Source organism: Aethalodelphis obliquidens, unplaced genomic scaffold (genome assembly GCF_003676395.1).
Source record: "Aethalodelphis obliquidens isolate GAN/ISIS:26980383/991018 unplaced genomic scaffold, ASM367639v1 scaffold7, whole genome shotgun sequence".
Taxonomy (NCBI): domain Eukaryota; kingdom Metazoa; phylum Chordata; class Mammalia; order Artiodactyla; family Delphinidae; genus Aethalodelphis; species Aethalodelphis obliquidens.
The window spans coordinates 48,303,745-48,330,894 of NW_020837951.1; the positions used below are offsets into that span (position 1 = coordinate 48,303,745).

Below are 27,150 nucleotides of genomic sequence, written 5' to 3' on the forward strand. Positions count from 1 at the left end.
AAGCCCTACCTCAGGGCTTCCCTGGTGGTGCAGTGGCTAATGCAGGGGACACGGATTCGACTTCTGGTCCCAGAAGATCCCACATGCAGCGGAGCAACTAAGCCCATGCACCACAACTACTGAGCCTGCGCTCTAGAGCCCGTGTGCCACAACTACTGAGCCTGCGCACCTAGAGCCCGTGCTCCACAACAAGTGAAGCCACCACAATGAGAAGCCCGTGCACTGCAACGAAGAGTAGCTCCCGCTCACCTCAACTAGAGAAAAGCCCACGCACAACAACAAAGACCCAGTGCAGCCAAAAATAAAATAAATTTAAAAGAAGAAAGGCCCTACCTCAAAAAAAAAAAAAAAAAAAAAAAATCTCTGCTATCCTCCATTTTTCTCTTACAAAGAGCCCTCAACTACTGTCTTCCTGCGAGGGTCCTCAGGCTGAGAAAAGAGCATCTGAGGACTTTCCATGTTGTTAAGGACAGGTGAAGACATCCTTGGAGTCAGCAGAGGTGAGGCTGGGGAGGGGAATGTTTGGTGGCAATAAAGAGAAACTCACTCAAAATATATAAAGGAGTATTTTTGATAAAGAGAAATGTGTTTAGAGGAAGGTTTGCAAACTATGGCCCACGCTGTTTTCATATGGCTCATGGGCTAAGAATGTTTTTTTTTCATTTTTAAATGTTTGAAAATAAAAGAATAGTTTTGTGACATATGAAAACTACATCAAATTCAAATTTCAGCCTCCATCTGAAAATTCCATTTTTCTCGTTAGTAAACCTGTAGTACAAAAAAAATGTATTCAGTTGTGTTTTGCAATTCGTCCATAAACATTCTGTATAATTTGTTTTCTCTCTTGTTATATAAGTACCTGCATGATGCCCTCTATTTTGCCCATTGTCCTACAAAGCCTAAAATATTTACTATATAGCCCCTTACAGAAAAAACTTTTCTACCTTTGATCTATAGGGGGCTCTGTACGAACTACAGCCAAGTGACTGTATCTTGAACTGAAAAGTCACTAATAATCCAGGCAATAAATCCCTCTCTCTCTCCCACTCTCGCTCTCTCGCTCGCTCTCTCTCTCTCTCTCTCTCTCTCACCCCCAAACACACACACTCTTTCCCTCCCTCTCACTCGGGCCACGTGATCTCTCCTCTGTGATGCACTCAGTTCCCTTCTTTTCTTCCTGCACACAGACTTCTTTGCTTGTTTATTCACCCTGACATGGTCCCATCAGAGCCACCACTAATAGAGGCTTTACTCCCCAAATACTCATGCCCTCCCAGTCCCTCCCAGTTACTCACCTCAGGTTCAAGGTCTCCATTCAAAGTGCAGGAAGGCAAATCTGGCCCACTGCAGGTCTGGAATCTACTTCCATTCCAATCAGCTTTGAAAGATGCCAAGTAAGTCTGCCCTTCTGTGCTGCGGACAGTTCAGTTCTCTGATAGGCGAGTATGGATAGAGAGGACATGATGGGAGTTGCCAGTACACATGCCACAGTGACCTCTTTGGTTGGCTTTCAAGATTTTTACATTCAATCCACTCATCCACTCCCCCAGTTCTGGCCTTTGGCCTTCAATCGCTACATGGGAAAGCAAAGCAAGAAGGCAGTGTCCAAAATTATAGTCCTCTGGTGGGGGCTGGTACTGAATTCCTAAGAAAATACCTGCAGCATTGATAATGCGAAAAATAGATTGGTTCAACAACAGAAAAAAATGCATTGGAAACAAACAGAAAAAAAGGGGATTGGCCATATTAATTCAGTAGATTTAACATTCTTAGTCCCCAGGGTAAGAAATGCTATGCACCATCTGTTTTCGGTCTTTTATCATTGTCTCAGAGAGATGTTTCCATGAATTCAAACTCTATATCTTCAACGTCTTGACAACCTCATATCTTCAGCCAAATTTACTGAGATTTTAACTGCCAAGATAAAATATACATGTATGTTTATTCTGGAATATTGGCACTAGCTTTAAATATGGAAAGATTGTGTATGGATGGGGTCTGTTAAGTTAAATATCGACAAGGGAGTTGCCATAGGGATTGGTGATGATAGGAAAAGACATTTAAGCAATTTGCATTATCTTTACCCCTGCCTAGTCCTTCAATGGGTTGGAAATTTATGCTTCAGGGAAAGACCCCAGTCCTTTTTCAAGGAATTGCTTCCCCACTAGAGAACCAAAAGTGTCTAAAAGTGAAGCATCTTGTTGCATGTGGTTTCCTTTTGACTGCTTAATAATTTGTGCAGTATTTTATATTTCCAAATGCTTTTCTAATCCATTTAGGGGCAGAATTATAGTGGCAAAAAAAATGTAGTAAGGATATACATAATTGGTTTGAACTGGGATTGGCATTTACCAATTGAATACATCATCAGGATTTGCTAAAATGAATGGGTTTATTACCCATTTCCAAGTGGGATCAGGCACATTCCAGTAATAGTTCTGTTGTCTTGAATAGATAATGTATTCTATCTCTAAAACATGAAGGCAATATCTAAAACATCTGCTTCCATTGAAGACTGAAGAGACATTCTAGTTAAAATGAGATGGATTTTTTTTTCTTATGTCATTCCTTGATATTTTCTTGGGCTCACTCTGTTCCTTAGTAGCTCAAAGATTTCCAGTCACGTTTCTTTTTGCCAAAATAAAGCATATTAAAATATTGTCTTTCTATACAGTAATATTCTACAGTTGTACCTGAATATTCACGTTCTGGGAATCTTCCTAATTATAAGAAGCACCTTAAACTTAATAAATAAGAATAGTATCGAGTGTTGTCAGTTAAACATAGCTGATTACCAGCTTTATTTAATTTTCATAAATCCATCCCACAATTTGCAGACCATAGAAGAGATTCATTAAGGGGAGCAAGAACCTAATTCTCAAACTTTTGTGAAAAGCCGTGGTATTATGCAAACTTCAGCCACTATTTCTCAAGTAGAGAGTAAACTGGTGCCCATTAAAATGAGGCAAATAGCTTGACTGCTTCTTCTCCCATCACTACAGTAGTTGTTAATGCCCCCCAGGTCTGTATAAAGTTCTTTTTGTAAAATATAAGATCTTAAGGGGTTAGTGAGTTTTTATGGCCCCATTCTAGTCCAAATACAGGAGATGGTGACCAGTATATCTATTGGTCGAGTCAACCATTGAATCAAAGACCAGACTATTCAAATGAGAAATGGGATAAAGGGGACATGTTCAGTGCTTTTTTTTTTTTTTGCAGTACGCGGGCCTCTCACTGCTGTGGCCTCTCCCGTTGCGGACCACAGGCTTCGGATGCGCAGGCTCAGCGACCATGGCGCATGGGCCTAGCCGCTCCACGGCATGTGGGATCCTCCCGGACCGGGGCACAAACCCGTGTCACCTGCAACGGCAGGCGGACTCTCAACCACTGCGCCACCAAGGAAGCCCAGTGCTTTTTAATAATATACGCATTTTAATAATATAAATTTAAAATTTTGCAACATAAAATATATTGACAAATTCTCACTGTATGCACAGTTTGAAAGCATATGCATTCTCCAAACAAACTTCTAAATCATCAAGAATCACATAATCCCAGCACTGGTAAGGCCAGTGTGTTAACTGTGTTCATGTTATTGCTAAACAGCTTTAGCTGGTAAACAGAAATACCTACCCATCACTGACAGACTCATTCTCAAAGTGATTAAGATCTTCAAGAAGTCATCGCTCACGTAATGTTTGAAGCCTCCTTTCTAAATGACCTGTACTGTAACAATCACATGATCTGTGGCTTTGGTCATTAAGATTTAGCTAAATATCAATCTTCTATGCTCCATCTCCATGTAAATATAAACCGTTTTCCAACAGCAAAAAAATTATTCCTTAGGCCCACTGGCATTTTAGATCATATATAGTGATGTTGACAGTAAACCAAAGGATTAATTTGGTTTGATCAAAATTCTATTTATCCGGGGCTTCCCTGGTGGCGCAGTGGTTGAGAGTCCGCCTGCCGTTGTAGGGGACACGGGTTCGTGTCCCGGTCCGGGAAGATCCCACATGCTGCGGAGCGGCTAGGCCCGTGAGCCATGGCCGCTAAGCCTGCGCGTCTGGAGCCTGTGCTCTGCAGCGGGAGAGACCACAACAGTGAGAGACCCACGTACTGCAAAAAAAAAAAAAAATTCTATTTATCCAAGCATTTCACTACAATACACCAAATATTTTTACAAGTAACTGAACTGATCGTAGATTATAGTCTCATGTTGGCAGAAAGAGAGAGAAGAAAAAGGTCTTTCAGAATTTTAAGACATTCTTCTCTCCCTGCCACCTCCTTCTTTACACCACCCAACCCAATCTTTGTTTACGCCAATTTTGACAATATTTGAATTATTGGAAGCCCAGGCTTAACTGCATAGTGGTCATAACAAAATGGGACAAACGTCTAAGAGGTTATCTTCTGCAAAGAACCATTAACTGGGGTTCAATTTATAATTTGAAAGCCCGAGGTCAACCTGGAATCCTCTAGAATGTAGTTGCTAAGCCCGTTACTCAAGCTCACATTTTTGTAGGCTATAATGCTTCCAGTTCCAAAAGTACAAAAACTAAAAAGTGTGGCAAACATCTTGCCTCTTCCTGAGTAAGCAACTCTGCGTTGCTCTAAAATTAAATTCTAATGGAAATCTCTAAGAAGTTTTTGGTTATAGTAGAAAATGAAAAATTATTGCAATCAAGGAATTAGCCTACTTTCCCCAAAACCAAAAGAACAAGTATTGACCAAAAAGATCTCTGAGGGGCCTAGATAAAATGAGAACGTTTTGGTGATAATAGAAGTCATATTTTTTTAAAACTATAAATCTAAACTACTTTTTGTGAATGGTCAGTAGTTTCAGCTGAGCAAGGCTTACACTTGTGAGGCTCTTCAAAGGAATTTATGTTAAATTTTTTTGTGGGCATAAAGAAAATTGTAGTGGTCCTTATGAATCCAGCTGGATCTGCAGTGAATTCCCAAAATGTTTATTTCACTAATAAAGAATATACCATTCTTGTTTTTTAAAATGCTTTTTCTTTACTAATGATGTCATATGCTACAGATTTGTAAATTTGTGGTTTTCTCTAGAGATTTTTTTTAATATCCTACGTCTAAAATGTAATTTAGAAAAGAAAATGTGAACAGAAGGGATAAAGAAAAACAAGGAAGAGAGAAAGGAATGAAGGATGGGAGGAGAAATAACCTATAGACAGTGCTTCACCTTGGAAACTTTGGCCAGTCACTGTAACCGGGTAGTAATAATGTGATATAGTTTCCCTAGACATAGAGTTTTGTTTGAAAACCCATTCTAGAACCTGTCTCAGAGGCCTCAGTGGGCTTCATAAAAGAACACAAACTGATGATTTTTGCATATATAGTGGTCCCTCAGTATCCTTGGGGGATTGGTTCCAGCCCCACCCCCACAGATACCAAAATTGCGGATGCTGAAGTCCCTTCTATAAAATGGTGCAGTATTTGCATTGTAGCCTACACACATCCTCCTGTACATTTTAAATCGTCTCTAGATTACTTACAATACTTAATACAACATAAATGCTATGTAAATAGTTGCCAGCACCCGGCAAATTCAAGTTTTGCTTTTTGGATCTTTCTGGAATTTTTTTCAAATATTTTCGCTTCGCAGCTGGTTGAATTTGTGGATGTGGAACCCACAGATACAGAGGGCCAACTGTATATCAGTGTTCTTAATTTAGGGTAGGGCTTTGTAAGGGTCCATTAGCAAGATTTTTATGAATAGGCTTCAGGGATCCATGATCTTTTGAAATGCATAGAAACATTTTTGTGACTGTCCTTATGAGCATTTATTTTTCTGGGAAAAGGATCATTAGCTTTCATCAGATTCAGAAAAGTTTTCAAAGATTCTTGTCTCCAAAAAATAGGCTAAGAACCATTGCTTTAGGTCATTACTAATTATTTGATATCATTTTCTTTTCTCAGAAAAAAAGTAATATGTGTGATGGGTGTGTGTGTGTGTGTGTGTGTGTGTGTGTGTGTGTGTTGACAAAAAGGCTTAATGTTACCATATATCCATATATTGGCATGTTTAATTTACACAAAGCATATTTTTAGGCACGGCCTGATTCTCTACCACCTATAACTAAGAAAGTAAAAAATGCTTTTGTTTTAGGCTATAAGGGTTTTTCATTGTCTATGGAACAAATTTCCATATATTATCACTAAAGGAAATGGGAGAGAATTTGGAGGCATAGATATATTGGATATATTCAGTTTATGAAAAAATAGATGATATTTTGATACTTTACTCCAACCAGTTTTAGCTCTGGAATATATATCTGAATTAATGTAGTTCTTTTCATCATTTCAGTTAATTACAGCTTCATTCCAAATATAGGAAATCTGACCATCTAAATGTTTCTGTATTTCTAGAGGTTATAACAATTTGATTTATTGATAAATATAACTGACAGCTTATTGCTCTCAAATCTTCCTATGAAAATTGATCCTTTGCACCTGTGTTTCCTCTCAAAGAGAGGAGAGTTTTCCAGCCATCTTGCCTATTGTCTGGCGGACTCTGGATCACTGGAACATTCTAGAAGATCCATTCTATGACTTCTTCCTTCATGAGTGGGTCACAGTTGGTCTGTGAGTAGGAGTAAAGATCCACTGATAGAATCAGTGCTCAAGAATCAGAAATTGGCCAAGGCCTCTCTTAGAAGATCCTAGAAATAGTCTAAATGATATCCTTTGGTATAAAACAGTAGGTATAGCATATTGTTCCTTGACATGAAACAATATGAGAGCATGTGCTAAAGAAAAGCAAAGGGAAAAACTAAATAGCATAGTATTTTGGAAATACCTTATAAAATCACTTTAAACATTTAAGTTTAAACTTTAAACATAAAATACTTTATAAAATAACTTTCAGTGTGCCTTGGAAAAGAGTCTCTTTTCCAAGGCACATTAGAACATAAATCCATATAGGGGTGGGTATTTTTTATGTCAGAAATTCTCCTCCAGAAGAAGTGTGCTGTATTAACATTTCAAGTTAGCCCTTAATCTTTAACGTGCCTTTCAACAGGAACTTACTTAATCCTCATAAACAATAGCAGTGGGAAAGTGTCTCTTTCATAGACACCCCAACAGAGCTTTAAAGTGGCCTTTTGTCTGAGTCATTAGAGCTTCTGGGTCAAAGGAGAACAGCATGACCTTTTACTTCCCTCTCCTTGGATTTGAAGGAGTAATTCTCAAAAACTCCCCATTCACAGAAAACTCTGATGGGGCTACAGGTCATCCCTCTCTCCCAGTTCCTTCTGGGGAAAAAAAAAAATTTGGCTTCTTGCCTTAATCAACAATTGTTATTTTCTTACATTTTTTAAATGTAGATTTAAAACAGCACTCTTTTTTTGTGTAACTGGCATTTTGGACCATTCTTTACAGATGAAAATCAAACCATGAAAAACACTGACTTATAAGAGATAAGGCCCTAGGAGACTGATGTACTTATACTTTAGAAGTAAAACAGGTCACACAAGTCTAATAAAATCTCTTACTAATGGAGCAAGAAATCAAACACCAAACTGTTATTTCTCATAGGGAAGCAGTTTCTAGATAAAAGATAAAACCATAACAGAAGGGGGAAGAGGAAGGAAGAACTGAGGTGATTAAGGGCTTTTTTCAGTTCATATTTACAGAAGTGGTACAGAATCTTGACTCTATTTTTTAAGATAACTGCTTTGTGTACCTTATAAAACCCTTTCATTTTTATGGCACTGCCCAATTTCCTAACTATTCTGAGAAGATAGAGTGAGAAAATACAATGTGGTACCAAACTGAGCAAAAAAACGTATTCAATGAACGATGATACTTGAGATGTCACTTGAAAACTAATTTAATTTCTTTCTCATCATGTCTCTCATGGACATTTGTTTTTAATACTTCTCTTTGTTAGGTTGAACATACGTAAGTGTTGATGTTAGGGCAGTTTTTACTTGAAAACAGCAATGTCTATGGCTCAGCATAAGTAGCTGAAATCCCTTAATTCAACTGAATTCAGAAAATGTTTGCCCATCGTGTGCCTGGCACCTTCCTCAGTAGTGAAGGACACAATAATGGCAGAGGGCAGTTGCCATATCTCCTGAGTAATTTATTATAACTATTCTAGTGTTAAGAATCCATAATCAAGCTTATCACCTATGGTCAGAAATAGATAGACCCCTAATTTTGCCACTGGTTGATTCAACAAGTTAAAATATGCCCCCAGCTGATTTTGGTAGTCTTTAATAAAAAGAACCATTTAGGCATTTTCTTAGCACTGTGATGACTTCAGGGAGGTGGCATTTTTTTAACTTCCCATTTTTCATATAGGAAACTGACCCTTGGATCCATATGAGACTTGCTTAAGATCACATTTAGCTTCCAGTCTTTTGGCTGCTGGCCCAGCACTTCTTCTACTAACCAATTCCTTTCCCACCCTCCTCACTCTACGCCTCCCCTGTGAGGTATAGTCATCAGCTCTTTAAAACCCCGGCACCCTGGGAGTTGCGGGGAGAGGGCAGAGTCGAATGGACTCTCTAGTGGGAAAATTCTGCTAAAGGGTTTTCTGTACATTTTCGCTCCGTATGTTAGCCCTTCATATGTTGTTACCCTCCCCCATGCTCAGTAATTTTAGTTTGTGCTTTTTGTTTCTCTTTTTGTTTCTTTGGTTTGCTGGCTTTGTGTTCTTTTCTCTTTTTTTCCTTTTCTTTTCCTTTTTTAATGCAGGAATCGGTCAAGGCGTTCCAGTGGTGGCACTCATTGTGGAAGGAGGACCCAATGTGATCTCAATTGTCTTGGAATACCTTCGAGATACCCCTCCCGTGCCAGTTGTTGTCTGTGATGGGAGTGGACGGGCATCTGACATCCTGGCATTTGGGCATAAATATTCAGAAGAAGGCGGGTAGGTAATTTTCCAGGCCCCAGAGTTGACCTGTGAGTGTTAAGCTTGTGTTCCAAGCGTGGAAGAGAGGGTGTGAGTTGATTGATCATTTGGCATGGGAGGGAGGTGGGGAAGAGCAGGGAAACATATTCTACATGTCCTGTGAAGTGGGCAATTCCATGACAGCTCTACTAGTCCACACTGATGATACAGAGAACTAGGGGAATGGAGGGGTCATAGGATGTGGTCTCCTTTCTATTCTCTTCATTTTCCTTCTCTCTTGTCCTCCTCCCACTGAGGAGAAACAGGAATTGGGTTTTAACACATGAAGCACAGCTAACCTGGACCATACAGTACAGGTTAGTAACTCTAGAGAAGCTATAGGATGTGCAGCTTCCAGGCTTGACCTCCAAATACCACCTTCCCCAAGCTGCCATGTGTGTACAAATGCTAAATGTTTACAAAAGCATTTGGTGGCCTGTCCCATCAGATCCCTCTCGACTGGCTTGGAAAGTAGATTCTCTGTAATGGTAACCACTCTGTCCTGTGTAACCTGCTCTTGAGCCCCTCACGCACTGTCCTTGGTCTAGCAACCCCCTGATGCTGCTCTCAACAGTACAAAGTACCCAACCCCATGGAGGACTTCCTTTCATGGCCCTCCCCCCCAAGTCTGAGATCCGCCTCAGTGAATCCTGAAGTGCAGGCACTCCTGCAGATGATTAGATCAAAGTAATTCATCTGAAGGTGTGAATGACTTTAAGGAAGAAAACTCAAGGGAGCAATTGAAGTTTTAAATAAGGAACTTCGTAACCTAACCAGTTCTCCTAACACACGAAAGTAGTGGGAGAAAGAAACCCCGAAGGAGTTGGGGGTCTTTTATTCATTCCTTTCATAAATATACAGTAAGTGTCTACTGGGTGCCAAGCACTAAGATATGAAAAAGAATAACAAGCTATTCCTACCCCAAAGAGTTCATAGCAAGTCTTGTAAGTAGACAAGCATATCATTATAATAATAGTAATAACAGGTGAGCTTGCCTACTCAGGCCACTCCCTCCTCCACCTCTCTCTCACCCAGCCTGACTTAAAATAGACTCGGCATGGCAGCTTAATACCCTCTCTGTCCCCAGTCCTCCTCTTGTCTTTGCCAGCAGCCCAGCACTCTGGGTGAGCCATTAAAACAGCACACTTCCCTGGTTAGTACATGAACTTAGACATGCGAAAGGAAGACAGTTGGAGACATAAGACTCTCAGCTTAACATTGCAAACATTGACCGTGACTTTAGGCCCTGTTAAAGCTTTTGATACTAAAAGAAAAAAAGCTAATTTTTGTACGCACCAAGTTGGAGTTTGCTTACTGGCAAATTCAATGAAGTTACTGTTATCTTCTTCTTTAATAGTGAATATCAATCACATTTGCCTATGTGTCCGCATGTCTGTTACCAAAAAGAGTTCGAGATCCTCAACTATGCTTTGCTTTTAGCCATAGTTCTCATTGATTTAAATATAGCAATTGGTTCTTTATTCAGAAATAGGTTAGAGAATGTACACTGTTTTTAGCTTTGCTGCTGCTTTTCTTTTTAGTGCTTGCAATTATTTTGCTGTATCCCTAAAAAGTAGATACAAGTTTGCACTCAGAATGCACATTTCGTTTTCAGAAACCTCAGCATTTCAGGTTTCCAGGTCTATATACAATGAAAGTCTGGACCTAGTGCTTGTTTTTTGTCATTCTCTAGGGTTGGGTACCTTGAAAAATATTAAAATCTCTGATAAGTTGCTTTTCCTGATTCTGTTTTAATATAGGAGAAATGTTATACATTTTAGAGCTGGGTAAGACTCTATATATTATTTAACCTAGGGGAGAGATACACAGAGAAATTAAGTGCTTTCCCAAGTCCACACAGCCCATGATCCCAGGCCATTTCTGGTGTATTATAAAAATTCACTGAAATGTGTTTTGTGGTATGTGCCCTAGTGTTTCTCATATAGTACTTCAGTGATACTATCTTTTAAATATATAGGTATACTTAAGCTGCCTTCAGTTTCCTCTTTCTGTTATAATTTAATTTTTTTATTATTCTGTATATTCAAAAAAAGGTAAAAGCAATGCATTGCTGGTTGTAAACCAACATCCAAGCTGATGAACTCTACATCATGTAGATTCTTTTCTTTCTTACACCCAGACCATCATACTTCAACTCCAAAATTAAGAGTCAGAAATACCATGCCCTTTCATGCGTGTAACTAGTGTGAAGATAAAGAGTTAAGACATAATTTTATATCTTTGGAATTACTAAAATTAAAACTTTAGTAATTTTCAGAAACATTTAGAAATGGTTATTAAGAATATAGAAGACTAAAAAGAGCATTATATTTGCCAGTCTAAATATATATGTATATATTTTAAAGTTATGATTAAAATACGCTCTGCTTCAGGAAAGCAGTTATAAGTTTAACATGATAAAATGCATTCAGAATGTTTCTGTGTGCCGTCTGAATAACTGCCAGAATTAATCATGTTTATTTACCTTGGTAAGAAATTGTCCAGCCACACATGTGCAGCCAATTTTAAAAATCATTAGTGTGCTTTATTATATGCTCCCGAAAAAAATGGCCCACCTGGACTTCATTCATCAATAAGGATTTCTTCTTTGATTTTCAACAAAGTCCAACAGAGTTGAGACATGTTTCACTGCAAATAAATATAAACGCATAACTATATGTTCATATAAACAAATCTATATAAATAAATGTGTGTGATTGTACATATACTGTTGAACATAGGAAATATACATACCCTGTTTATTAAACATGAATCAGGATTTGACTTATTCTTCAGTTATTTTGGTAATTTAAATATGATTTTTTAAATTTTAAGTTCATTTATAAGTTGTTAAATAGTATAGGCCCAAGCACTATAAATTTTTATATTCAGCTGTAAAGCTTTTCAATTTTATAATCCTAGAGGAGTGAATAGAATTTACACACTTTGTAGTTTAACTTTTTTTTCCCGTCCCAGAGCACAGGCTCCGGAGGCGCAGGCCCAGCAGCCATGGCCCATGGGCCCAGCCGCTCCGCGGCATGCAGGATCCTCCCGGACTGGGGCACTAACCTGCGTCCCCTGCATCAGCAGGCGGACTCCCAACCACTGCGCCACCAGGGAAGCCCTGTAGTTTAACTTTTGTGAACTTGATATTTTGACTTTAAATTCCCTGTTATTAACTATCTTCCAAGAATATGAATTTGAAAGGGAATCGCTCTGGAAGCAAATTATCATTGGAAATACTGATTAACTTTTGTCGATGAGATTATGTGAGGCAGGAAAAGTCAGACTGTATCTCTCCCAATGCAAATGGGTTTGGATAGACTAGGAGACTGTATCTCTCCCAATGCAAATGGATTTGGATAGACTAGGAGACAATTGCAATTAAATTCTTATTTTTATCTTTTCTCCCCACCTCTGTTCTGTGGACTATACTACCAGAAAGAAATGGTCAAATTTTGTTTTTTTCCTTATTGACATATTGGATTTTCTGTTTCTCATCTGTCATAGTTTAGAATGAGTCACAAGTCACTTTCCCTACCTAATTTCATTGCTTTAGAAATATTATCAAATATTATTTCTGAATCACAAATGACTCAACACTGCAGACATAAATAGATTGATGCTATCTAAGTAGCGTTAGATTCAGTTACCTCAGTTTTTTTTTTTTTTTTTTGCCTTATGCGGGCCTCTCACTGTTGTGGCCTCTCCCATTGCAGAGCACAGGCTCCGAACGCGCAGGCTCAGCGGCCATGGCTCACGGGCCTAGCCACTCCGCGGCATGTGGGATCTTCCCGTGTCCCCTGCATCGGCAGGCTGACTCTCAACCACTGCGCCACCAGGGAAGCCCTACCTCAGTTTTTAAATACTAGGATTCCCCTTTTTGCTGTGTTGACTAACCAAGATGACCAGCATTACCCATAGTCAGGAGCACCTTTCCAGCTGTAGGTTTCTGAAGTTGAAGTCAGAGATTACTTTGCTTGATAATTGTCAACCCAAGTCTCAGATTGCAGAGAAATGTGGTCTAGCCCCTCATTTATCAATTAGTGAGCAATGACCCACAGATGAAAAACATCAGCATGAAAAAGGCATCTGAATGAATGTGAGTCCTGGGATGATTGCCCCCATTCATCCAAATTGTATTATCAGTGCTTATGTTTATTTTAAGTTTGTCCCAAAAATAATCTTCCGGATTTACCATTTTTAGATACCCTAGGCAAGAAGCAGAACTTGCAGTAACAGAAAGCCTTAAAGTTTTAAGTAGTCATAACACTTGGAAAGTTATTAATGGGGCAAACACCAATAGACTTCACATCCTTATGTGCCAGTGGAATTTGCATCAGGTATTGTGAAGAATAAATGAGCAAAGCCTTGCTCTTGAATACGGGAGATAAATACTGTATTTGAAATAAAAGTCTGATTTTGCCTGTTTAAACGGAGCTTAATAGGGTCCCTACATTTTTGGATTAGCTGAAATAAAGGCATAAATGGAACACAAAGTAGAAATGAAGAAGGAAAATTTTGCTGCATGGCTTCAGATTATATAACTGTATCCTACCAGAGATGTGACAAGTTTGTTTCTCTCCAAATACACATCAAAATGACCAAGGACAGGAGAAAGTCACCAGAAAACTAGTCATTTTAGAACCCCAGGTGTTGGGCTTCCCTGGTGGCGCAGTGGTTGAGAGTCCGCCTGCCGATGCAGGGGACACGGGTTCGTGCTCCGGTCCGGGAAGATCCCACATGCCGCGGAGCGGCTGGGCCCGTGAGCCATGGCCGCTGAGCCTGCGCGTCCGGAGCCTGTGCTCCGCAACGGGAGAGACCACAGCAGTGAGAGGCCTGTGTACCAGAAAAAAAAAAAAAAAATAGAACCCCAGGTGTAGACTGTATTCCCTAGGGCATATCATTCTGTGTGGTGGCCACTCTTTCCTTCTGCTGCTCAAGAGATTTCCAGCTAAAGCTGAAGGATGCCACAGGCCTATCATTTGTCTCTGTAAGATCTGCTGAAAGAAAGTAATTGATCTCGATGGTTTGTATTCCAGCATGATTTAGACATAATGGGAATGTCAAGTGAGAAGGAAGGAAACCAATAGCAGGCATGCCAACTTCAAGTGTCCATTTTATTTTTTGTTAATTTCATCTTGCCTTGTCTCTTTTCTAGAATTTTCTATAAAAAGCATGTCAAAACTGGATTCTGTTTTGTGACCTCAGAAGGGAAGTAAGAAAAATTGGAAACATCTTGTACAGGCACAGAATACTGGTGGCTTTATTTATAAAAAAGTGCTGGTTTTGTAAACTGTTTTCCAAGTTAACATTTAACTGTTAGAGGACGGGCAGGACGTGGCACTGTCAAGGACTTTGGAGATTAAATGGAGATATCCAACACAGGCATGAGTATAGATAGCTAGAAGGTCATGTATGCTATGATAAATGTATAAAGTGTTACCAGAGCACAGAGCACTTGAGTGTGGCATTCCTCATGAGAATCTATTTAGTGGAAACATTTTTGTTAATTATCCCCAAAATGGCAATGTAATAACTCTATTGCTTCTCTTCCCCTTTTCCATCAAAAACTAAAGTGAGGGTCAGTATGAATGATCAAGGAAAAGCTAACATACGAACCTCTTTTATGCACGTCAACACAGAAAAAAGAATCAATCTGAGTAGGATTGAAGGAAAGCTGGTAAAGGGACAAATTATATGAGACAGTATGGTGTTTTGTGTGGTGGTGTGTGTGTATAGGTAGATATTATTAAACTGAATTTATATATACTCAAATTCAATGTAATGAAATTAATTGATATATTAATTTAATACTATAAAATTTAATTTTATATAATTAAGTATATATACTTATATATAAATAATAATAATATGTGTATGTATGTGTGTGTTTAAATTTTAAGTGAAAACTTAAATGTAGGACTGATAACCTCACTTTTCAAATCAATCAATCACCAGGTATTTTTTGAATGCTTGTTTTAGGCCTTTCCTGGAGAGGTATAATCTCATTTGAACTAATATAATAGAAAATAATTTTCAACTAGTTGTTAGTTACTGAATTCTAAAAGGCAGAAAGAGGCAGAGGTTGGAGGAGATGCAGAAAGTTTCATAAAGAGAGTATTACTGCGATTTTTCCCTCTGTGGAATATATAAAGATATAGTTATATGGATACTTATGTCATTGTATCCAAGTTCCACAAGGCTAGAGTAGCTTCATTTATTTAGGAAAGTGCAAAATAAAATAAATATTTTTGCCTTAGAGTTTGCTATTTGGTCCCTCCATGTGTGCCAACATGGGGAGAATGAAGCATTGACTTAAAAAATCTAGATAGTTCATGGAGGAAAGTACCAGTGAAAACTTTTATTGATATAAATTAGCCGATAAGTTCTCTACATTGATTAAATTTACTTTAGAATTGCTCAACTCCAAGTTGGGAAAATGTGGTCTTGAACATAAGGAGCAAACATGAGAAAAACACAGAGCTGGGTAATCCATTACCGTAAAGAAATCCTTTTTAGGGAACCACTGCCCAGAACTTTTAGATACCCCATCAATGCAAGTGAAGACTTCAGAGATACCAGTTGTGTTCCCCTGAGATTTGCTTAGCTAACTCTCGGCCACTTGTTATATAGAAAACTTTCAAAATAAGCATGTGGTTATCACATTCCAGCATGCCTGAGAATCACCTGGAGAGTGAAAGAAAAAGTCCCCTAAGCATCCCGATTCAGTGTAGCTGGGCTGGGGTGCAGGAAACTGTATTTGAAACCAAAACCCCAGATGATTCCAATAAGAGTGGTCCATGGACCACACTTTCAGAAACTTTTTAAAAATTTATTTCATTGAAGTATAGTTGAGTAACAATGTTGTGTTAATTTCTGCTGTACAGCAAAGTGATTCGGTTATACATATGTATATACATTCTTTTTCATATTCTTCTCCATTATGGCTTATTACAGGATACTGAATATAGTTCCCTGTGCTACACAGTAGGACTTTGTTGTTTATCCATCCTATATATAATAATTTGCATCTGCTAATCCCAAACTCCCACTCCATCCCTCCCCCATCCCCCCCCTTGGCAACCACAAGTCTGTTCTCAATATCTGTGAGGCTGCAGAAGCTCTTTTAAAGGTTATAAAAATTAGATTTCTCTTTATATTTCTCTGGTGTTTCCAAAAACAGCTTCTTCACTTTCTATGCCTCATGTGCATTCTACTCACACAAGTCATTGCATTGTTACCACAAACACTTTGTACTCTCTGCCAAACTTTGTCTTTGGAACCCAGTTGACTTGAAAAGTGTATTTAGCATGAATCTCCTCATTTCTTCCTTTATCACAGCTGTTCTTGGTTCCAAACATCTGTCAGACTTGAAAATTCTTCCCTTGAAGAGCAAGCTATAGCTCTTCATACAGCATAAAAATATGCATTTAGACAGGACTGGGAGACTTCTCTGTTAGTATTTTTATTTATATGGATTTCTTAAAGCTATTCAGCTCACCTCCCTATTTCTCTTGAAAATTATTTTCTGAGTAGTTCAAAAGGTATGAACAATTTAAAAAGAGAAAGAAAAGCAGATGAGAAAAGCAATAGTATTTAAAAGTGAAGTAATGCTAGTTGGTTGTGAATGATGGCTCTCAGCTGTTTGAGAAGCCACTGACAGTCACTGGGGCTAACTTCAGCATTAGAAGGTATTACCTCACTTTCCTTTAACTTGACAATTGCAATGGATAACCATTTAAGAGTCCCAATTTCCCACTTGCCTCTAGTATTGATTTTCACTTCTTTAAAGCCCCTGGACCCCTTCTCAAATGAAATCTGTGGTACAAGTGCCATTTATAAAACAGACAAGACACAGGTTTACTCTGTTGAAGCTGGGGTGGAAGGCCTAGACCACTGGTTCTCAACTTTTACCTTGCATCAGAATTACCCAGAGGGCTTCTTAGAGTCTGCATGCCACAACTAAAAAAAGATCCAGCATGCCACAGCGAAGATCCGAAGATCCCCGGTGCTGCAACTAAGACCTGGTGCAGCCAAAAAAAAAAAAGATTAAAAAACCATTAGCATTTAAAAAAACTACCCAGAGGGCTTCTTAGAATGAATTGCCCGGCCCCACCACAGATTTTCTAATTCAGTAAGTCTGGTTGGGGCCAGGTGATTTGCATTTCAAAGGAGCACCCAGGAGATATGGGTACTGTTGGCCCAGGGTCCGTACTTTGAGAACCTCTGACTTAGCCTCCTTCTCTCTGCCTGGTTCTCACCCACTAAAGCAGTTCTGAAGCAGCTCTGGAGCTCATCCTCAAAATTCCAGGGGCTTCTTTGTAGAACCCAGTTGAAGACCATTAATCTACAGGTTAAGTCCACATTCCTTTACTTAAACTCAGGACTCTTTGCATTCTGGCCCCAGCGTCCCTCTAGAGCCATCTCAGTGAAACTTCCATTTACCTGAAACCCAGCTGAACTGTCCCCCTGCACTGCTCTCCAAGCACAGCTTGCTGCCATAGGCCTCTCTGCCTTAGCATGAGATGTCCATGTACATTTCTTTACCCACTTAATTTCTAGGAAATTTTTCTTTCTGAAGTCCAATGCATAGTTTCTCTCTCATGAGAGCTTTAAAACCCACAAATACATTTAAAACTTATCTGGATGAGGTGCAGATAATAAACTCTCCTGGTATTTAATCCCTCTACCTTAGAGGAAATGAATTCTGAATCAACCTGGCTGACATTAGAATCTGCAGCTGCTAAAAATACAGTGTATTAACATCTCACCCAGTGATCATTAATAATAGATAGTTTGGAATGTTCTTAATGGATTTCACTCAGATTCCCCATGCAATTCTCAGATGTTGATTATGAGCCACAGGATTTATGAAAACTATTTACAGCAATAACTACCTGCTTATAAAAGCTTCTTCACCCAGAGAAACACTAAAGATGCATTAAAGTAGGACTCCAAGGTTAACTCAAGTTTGTACTTCTGAAAAGTACAAACTAGAAAAGTCTCCATTCAGTTTCAATAAAGCCTGTCCTTTATTGTCCTAATTGCTGGACAGCCATCCTAGAGTTAATATACGTGTTCATTGTGTTTTCGGGGTTTATTCAATGTAAATGAAGTGTCCGTCCATGAGCAGTGACCCCCTAAAGGTCTTAAGTAAGCAATAAAGAATCGGTTCTTCTAACTCCATGGAAACCACAGTTCAGTGTCTTAGAGACAGGCCTAAAATTTGGAGCTCTTGGACCCTATGATCTTATTGGTTTTCACCATTTGACAGTATATTTGAGATTTGTTATCTCTGGTAGAGGGATGACAAGTTTTCATCTTGAGTGTCAACAATAATCAACCAGTAGTGGCTTCCTAGGATGATGTGTTGAGTGATTCTGAGGCCACATCTGGACTCTGGAAAGATTACTGTGATAGATTAGCAATGATGCAAAGAAGGAAATTTATAGTCAAAATACCATGGATGTCTATTCTTATTCTTGAATAAAAACAAAATCTTTTAGCTAGCCTGCGTATATCGCTACCAGGCACGCATCAAGCAGCACACTGAATTATGAAACCAGGGGAAAAATAAGAACCTTATCTGCCTAAAAGATACTTAAGAAATACTGTTTTTTAATCAACACTGTGAATCACATCAGTCTTTAAGTTATCTGATGATATGAGCCTTTTCACACAAGCATAATGCATAGGATATGAGGGACAAGAAGCTCTTTTTTGTGGGTGGTGCTGTTTGGAGCCAGACTGAGGGACAAAGTGCAATTGCCAATGGATAATGTATTAGAAAAAAGAATAACTTTTTCAAAAAGCTAGGAACTAATTCATCACAGAATACATACAAAAATAGAGAAAATTATATTTGCCCCAACATCTCATAGAGTAAGATACAGGGTTAGAAGGAATACTTTGACAAATGGCTTTGAAAGAAAAGTGATATTTACCACTCCCTTTTCCTCCACACCCCTGACCCTCCCCCCAATAGCATACTTGAGGAGTTGAAATTACTATTTTTTAAAGCTTCTACGTGCAAGAGCCTGATCTAGACACTTTATTTCATAAATGCTGTGAGGTAGCTATGATAATTATCTCAATTTTATAAATGAGGAAATTGAGTAAAGAAAGGTTAGGAAAGTTCAGTATCGCATAGCTAGAGAGTGGTCTGCCTAAGAAGATTAGGGCTGGAAACTCTGCTCCTAGCAGCTGCACCATGTTGCCTCCTAGGAAAATGGGCCCCAGGCACTGCAGGAGGTTTACTTGCCCCAGAGCTGAGTTACTCCGAGCAACAGAGGAAGCTGCACCCAGCTTCCATCTTCTCCTTCTTGCTTCACATGCTGGTTAACTTCTCCTTCGAATTAAATGTTGGACCAACGTTTAAAGCATGTCAGTTGAAGAGGTGCCAGTGTTTTTGCCTGCCCGAGGAGCCTACACATCTCAGTCCAGCTCTGATTCTGTCTCTCATACAAGGCCTAAAACAACAAAAGTTTGATTATTCCTCTTGCCTGGCTATGTGCAATATTCACTGATGGGATTTCACTTGGAATGAAATCAGAGGATGTGTTTTCCTTACAGTTTTGGCAGCAGAGAAGCTACCTGACCATGTGGCAGTCCCCATATCCTCTGGCAACAATTCAGTTTCTACTCTTGGGCACATTCATAACCAAAGGCAAAGAGAAGAATAGGAATTGGAGAGATGCAGCCAACACTGTTCAGGATTTCTCACCTAATGTCCTGCTAGTCCCTGACTAAGGCTGAGGATTTGGCACCTCTGCCTCAAGAGCAGCGCTATCCAATAGAACTTTCTGTGATGATGGATATGTTCTATATCTCTGCCGTCCAATCAGATAGGCAGTGAGCTCTTGAATTGTGGCTAGAGTGACTAAGGAATTGAATTTTAAATTTTATTTAATTGTAATAAATTTAAATTTGAATTGCCACGTGTGGCTAATAGCTGGCACAGCTCTGGCATTTCTGTAATGGGATTCTACCACACTAGGAACCCTTGAAAGTCTGACAGATTTCCAATGTTATTAGAAATTGTTCCCTTCATTTTTAAAGTACATTCTTTCATCCAACCAACATTATGTACTCAGTCATTCAATATTTTTGGACACCTACCATGTTCCAGGCACTATTCTAGGTGTGGGCAAAAACACACCTGTGAGCCAGATAGACAAACATTTCTTCTGTTGTGGAGCTTACATTTTAAATTTTAGCACGGTTAGATAGATAATAAGTAATATACATAATAAATAAGCCTGTAGAACATTTTAGAAGGTGATATACTATGGGGAAAAGGAGAAGGGTGAGGGGAATCAAGATAAGGAGGTAGAGGAAAAGCCTCTGTCTACAGCACGTCCGTGAACACTGAGAGAAGGAGTACGTAAGTAATATAACATGTAGTCCATGCATCCGAGGAGTTAGAGTTTGTTAGGATTTTCTTAGATTAATCTGTCTTTCTTTATGAAATACCAAATACAAGATGCACAGCACAAAGCTTGTCTTATAATAGGTGTTAACTGCCTCTCTTAGCACCACTCTCAACCCTACCTCACCACCTACCTTCTGTTTCCTTTTGTATGTGTATCTAAGCCTTCTGTTTTACTATATCTGGCTCAGGATTGTAGAGTGGGTTTTAAAAAGTAGATAGATATTAGATAGGTAGGTAGGTAGATAGATAATAGGTAGGTAGGTAGGAAGGTAAGTAGAAAGAAAGGAATGGAAGACACATCACTCTATGGTTAGTGGTAGGTGAAATTTGCCAGAGAGCAGACTGTACCATCAAGGTATGTGCATCTTGCCCAATTATAAGCAGCTTCTCTAAGATCCGTCTAACTACCTCACATTGCTAGATGGAAACCTCAGGAAAAGCCCAGGTGAACAACTTTTCTAGGCCAGATGCTCAAACAAGATCAGAGGTACTATTTCTAACATGTCTTAGCTAATAAAGGCCATTTGTACCTGGAGTTGATCCACAGTAAAACTTGGGCAAAGTAGTTTGGTCACTTTTCTACATTCCATTCACATCCTCCCCAACTTTCTATCCAACTAGTGCTTCCTGAAAAACATCAACATCAGTCAATTATAGCTAAGTAGTTTAACATGAAATATCACGTTAGGCCTTCTAATTGTTGAGCAAAATAGTTGTTTGCCTTTTAATTAATTTTAAAAGGAACTTGGGGCATCTGCTAAGTTAAGGGAGTAACTCTGAGAAAGTAGTGGATCCTTGAAATCACATTACTCAGTCTTCTCACATATAAGATATATAACATCCTGTCTCAGGGATAAAACAGAAGAAATCTCTTGTATCCAATCGTTTAAACAAATCACTAACTTTACTACACTGAGCTGAGCCTATGTATTTAGGTTAGTATAATTCATTGTCAAAGGTTATTCCTTCTTATTCTCTTGTTCTCTAAGCCCAGCTCTGATGCTTTCAGCTATGTAATCTTTAACAAGTCAGTTTACCTGTTCAGGCTTCAGATTCTTCATCTGTAAAGTGGTTGTTCTGAAGTTGTATCATTCCTTTATCCTGAACTTCAAATTCCTCAATAGAATTTTTGGATTAGCACTTTTCCTAGAACACACAGACTCTAGAAATATCAAAATATAAGCTTCAGGAGGAGGTCATAGTCAAGTAACAGTTCTGATACTAACAGCAGTTTGACTTCAAGATGACATAAAATTATCTAGAATAGTGGTTTTAGGGTGTCTTAGCATCACTTGTTTGTTTTTACATGACATTGATGAACATAATACAAGAGCTAATGAACTCTCTTCATTGATACCTTTCTAAGTGGTTTTGAATTATAGCCTTGGACTTCCCTGCTAGTGCAGTGGTTAGGAATCCACCTGCCAGTGCAGGGGACACGGGTTCGAGCCCTGGTCCAGGAAGATCCCACATGCCGTGGAGCAACTAAGCCTGTGCGCCACAACTACAGAGCCTGAGCTCTAGAAACTGCAAGCCACAAATACTGAGCCCACATGCCACAACTACTGAAACCTGCGTGCCTAGAGTCCATGCTCCACAACAAGAGAAGCCACCACAATGAAAAGCCCACACACCGCAACGAAGAGTAGCCCCCACTTGCCACACCTAGGGAAAGCCCGCGTGCAGCAACGAAGACCCGACGCAGCCAAAAAAATAAAATAAGATAAAATTAATTAATTTTAAAAAATTTTAGCCTTTTCCATCCCATTCACAGACCTGCTCCATCCAACTTTTATAGAAATACTGCAGTTTTTCCCTCCTCCATAGAATTGGTCTCCTCCAGCTAATTTGCATATGCAATACCTTGCTTCAGGCCTGAGCTGGGCACATCATTGGGATTCCCTGCAGGTGCGAAAGCCCCTGGGGTATTTAATAATAAGAAAAAACTGCTTATTATTGAACACCTACTACGTACCAAGAACAGTGCTAGGTGCTTTCTATACCTTATCTTTTTCCAAATACATCAACCTACAAAGACATTCTACCCTCTTTCAACAGATAAGGAGATGGAGGCTTAAAGAGATTGAATAACCTGCCTCAGATCCCTCAACTAGTAAATGAAAGAACTGGATTCCAACCAAAGGCACCATATCATAGTGCTTTAATTATAACATTCCATCTTCTATAGAAGATTGCAAAACTGATCTCACCCCTTCTATGTATGACATGGAATTAGTTGAAAAAATGTAGATGTATGTTGAGTTGATCTTTTTAATTTTAGTTTATTTTATTGTAGTATAGTTGCTTTACAATTTGTTTTAATTTCTACTGTACAGCAAAGTGATTTAGTTATACACATATATATATATATAATCATTCTTTTTCATATTCTTTTCCATTATAGTTTATCACAGTGAGTTGATTTTTATGTGATATAATTACTTCCATAAAAAACACCAAGATCTTTGTGAAGGAATTATCTTGATATCACTGAAGTCCTTAAAGTCTTTAAATAGTTATTGGGCACTTTTATGGGCAAGACATTGCCCTAAGCATTATGGGGGAGACACAGTGAATATGCATCTCCTCCTGATGAGCTACAAAGCAATTCAAAAGGGGAAAACAGTCTCCAGAAGTAGAACCAAATATAGATTATTGAGTTTGGTGGCCAATTCATTTCTAAATACCCTTTGAGTTTAAAGAAAAACTAGAATATTTCTTAGAGATGGATCTGATTGAATGAAAAAACGATCAAGAAAATCAGATTGTTGGGGGGTAAGGGGCAAAACCCTATGCCACTTCTCTCATTCTCCCAAATAGGTTTAAAGTCCATCCCAGCATGAGGAGCAAAGGGGAATGGGGAAGACCACCTGGTTAGCTGCCACAGAGTAGCTAATGAGTAGGCAGCTACACATTCACTCAGTCAATACACAGATATGCTTCTAGAACCAACAATGAACTATGTACTCTTCTAGAGCTTAGGTACAGGAAGTGTGAAGATGCATTCACTCCTTCAAGGAGTTCATAATCTACTGGAGGGAGACATACATGTAAACAAATAATTCCCATACAATATAATAATAGTAGTAATTAATATGTATCCAGTGCTATGGGAACATCAAGAGAGTGGTAATCAGAGACTTTCACACAGGAGGTGGACTTGGAGCTGAATTATGAATGATGAGCCTGAGTGACGGGATCAGATGTAGAGAGCATTGCAAGCAGCAGGTACAGCAAGTTCAAGGGCATAGAAGCATGCAAGAGTCTGGTGTGTTCGGGCGATAATAGCATTTTATAGAATATGTGTGAGAGAGTTGCAGGGGATGAGCCTAGCTGGGAGAGAGGCCATGTTAAGCCTTAAATGCCATATGCAAGTTGAGGTGTTATCTTGCTAGTGATGGGAAGCTATTGCAGGGTTTTAAGAAGGATATGATAGAATCTTACTTGCCTTGTAAGAGAACCATTCAATCAACACCATGGGGAATATAGTAGAGGACATAGAGAAGAAACCAATTAGTGATCTGTTAGTACCATTTGCATGAGTCACCTCTGCCTGAATTCTTGGCCCACAAGATTATCAACACAGTAAATAAATACTGTTTTACATTGCTAAGGTTGGGGTGTGTTACCTATTAATAAATGACCAAAATATGTTGACACACAATCCTTTGAGTTCCTTGAGGCTAGGACTGAATAGTGTTCATCTCTGTACCTCTAGCATAGTGCCTGGCACATAGTAAACACAATATTGTTCGTTGAATGAATGAGTGAACGAATGTTTAGGTGCTGCCTGCATGGGATGTTTGCAAGGCTCTATTATAATTAAACCTCCAGATCTAAGTATCTCTGTCTCAAATGTAAGAAAGAATGGTGATCTCTGACATCTCTGAAGTCAGAAAGTTATTTCTCTGACTGCACACCTGGCGAGCCCAGTGGTATAAGGATTGGACTGTCCTTATACCGCTGGGCTCTCCAGGTATGCAGAGCACTGTTGATCCCAGGGGAGAGCTCTGCATTACACACAGAGGCCCTGGCCACTGGTTGTGCTACTTGACAAGAAGGGCTGGTCAGTGACGCTTCCCTAAGGAGCATTGTAGGACTGAGCTCTAATAATAGCAAACGTTTACATAGGACTTGCTGTGTGTCAGGCACTTTTCTAAGCATTTTGCAAAGATTAATCCATTTAATGTTCACAAGTCTATAAGTACTATTATAATTCCTATTTAAAATATACAAAAAATATGACTTGGAAATACTAAGTAATTTGCACAAGATCACACAGCTAGAAGTGACATTTGAACTCCAGACATCCTGGCCCTGGTGACCATGATGCTTTTATTCATGATGCTCTCCTGCCTCTCTGGGAAGAGTCATGCTGCTACTTGTGACCTCAGCCATTTGGGAAGAACTGATAACTTTTACTAAAGAAGAAAGAGAAGGAGAAAGGGAAGAGAAAAAAAGAAAAATACCAGTCTCTGTGACCTTAGACAAGACATGTAAACTTTCTGTGCCCTAATGTTGTATTTAGTACTTTGCTTTGGTTTGAAGCAAATGATAAAATATCTTTTTTTAGACCGTTAGAGATTCCATGGGAAATGATGTTTTGTAAGTACCAAACAGTGGTATTATTAACAGTCATTTTTATTTATACAAGTAAAATTTTCTCACACTGTATCTGAATAGGTTAAGAGAGAGTGTCTGTGGGGGCATAAGAAGGGCTCCTCTCCTCAAAAGCCATTAGCCTAAGCCTAGCTGTTTGAGTCCCATTGAATTCTGAATGCGTTTTCCAATTTTTAAATCTAGGAACAAAACTCTGGCATTGCAGATAAATTCATTTTGAGAAAAATATGTACATGTGGGTTGAATTGCCAGCATTTGAACAGAATATTAGTAGCAAACTGTGGGAAGTTTTGGTTACTCTGAGCACTGGATGAACACTGACCTATTTCAGATAACTCTGTGACTCATCTGAAAAGCTTCAGATCACAAGTACAGCATTTAAATGGAGACACAAATGCTGTAGTGTAGAGATTTTCCTCACTTCAATGACTACACTTCCTAATCAGAAAGCCTTCTAATTTGAAGTATACCAAAAATAGCATCGGTACATATGGAACCACAAATTAACAGTTTCCATAAATAGGCACCCCTTTGTCAAAGACCCAATTCTAAAACTAAAATTTTACATAATACTATGACCATGTTTTGGTGTCAAGAAATTTTCAGTCACTATTTTAGTGCCATAAAAAGAAATCTAAAATGAGCTTATTTCTATTTTTTGTTCATGATTAAATATAACAGTCAAGATTTTTAAATCATTCCAGTGTTGTGCAGAAAAAAATATGCGAAGAGCTAGGAAAGTAATAATTTCAAGAAAGTAGGCCTCCCAGTATCATAAGTATAGTCACAAAATAAGAAAGGTGTGGTGGAGAAGACAGTAAGAATTTGTGCCAAATGGAAATCATCTAGGTCAGCATAGAAAATACTTGTGGAAAATTAGAAGCAAATGTAATCTTCAGTGCACTAAATGCACTTTTTCGCTGTCCTCATTTACCAGTTTCCCCTTATCTTCTCCAAACGTGTCTGATTTCCTTCGGATATTTTCTATGTAACTAAAAGGAAAAGCAATTTCCTACAACAAATACACGCAAATGTCTACCTCCAGTGCAGATGAGTAGGAAAGTGAAAGGCATATTTATAGATTACAATCAGGAAAAGCAACACCATGGAAGGAAGGCTGAATTCAGTAGGCCCAACTGAAGCACTGAGATGAGCAAGCTTTGTGACTTTGCACACATCATTTCACCTCTTTGGGCCACAGTCTCCTCTTCTGCAAAATGGAATTAATACCTGCTTTTCTCACAGATTGTTATGAAGAGCAAATAAGATTATCTCTGTGAAGCCCATTGTGTGTCATAAACACTGCTGCACTATGAACACATCAAACCATTATACAGTATCTTTTTAAAAACAATATTATTAAACTCTCTGCAAAGAGTGTGGGACCTAAAACCTGTCATTTCTCTGTCAAAAGGGGGGATTTGTAAGTGTTTGTGAGCTGTGAAAGGCAAAGAAGCATCAAAAATGAAATTGTCCTCTTGATGCAATCAGAAAGACAGAAAAAGAAGTAAACCAGGAATAACAGTTATTTAATATTTAATGAGTATAACCTAATGCTTTGAAAGGACCAAACCACCTTTGTTCCACCTAAATTCATCTCAGCTCCAGCAGTGACAGTTTTCCTACACTCTGGAAAACACCAACCTAGAGAATTCTTGTACTTCTAGAAGTAGAATCCATGGTTTTTGTTGCTAAATGATTTAACCAAAGCCACAATTTCAGTCAGTTGCAAAATTGGACTAAAAAGTATAAGATGCTTAGTGTCTTTCAGCTCTCCTAGCCACTGAAGCCCACAGTCAGCTGAGTTGTACATCATTTCTGAATTGTTACAAAGTGACAGACTGGGTACAAGTGACAGACAGATCCCTCAAACCGTTAATGACCTCAGGGAACTGGGATTTCATTACAGATGTTTGGCAATAGAAAACAAATTTTGAGTTGTTGTCAAAATTAAACACCTGCAGATGAGTGATTGGATCTATCAAGTGGCTAATCAGGAGAGTCTTTTCTGTTGTTAATCATGTACAACATTTATGTACACTTGATATTGCAAAAACCTCTAGACTCTCAAGTAGACACATGCCCAGGTATGAGTGCTCATGTCTTGACTCTTACAGAAAATTAATTGGCAACACAAATGTAATCATGTTACTCTCCAACTTAAATCCTTCAA

At 38.8% G+C, this 27,150-nt stretch overlaps 1 protein-coding gene across 1 annotated transcript in view; it reads left to right on the top strand.

Moving 5' to 3' along the window:
• TRPM3 (transient receptor potential cation channel subfamily M member 3) overlaps positions 1-27,150 on the top strand; it is a 288,353-nt gene that overhangs the window by 87,855 nt on the left and 173,348 nt on the right. Inside the window, exon 8 of the mRNA XM_027105962.1 lies at positions 8,728-8,902. Coding sequence (XP_026961763.1) covers positions 8,728-8,902 — 175 coding nt within the window. The remainder of the gene's footprint in view (positions 1-8,727; positions 8,903-27,150) is intronic.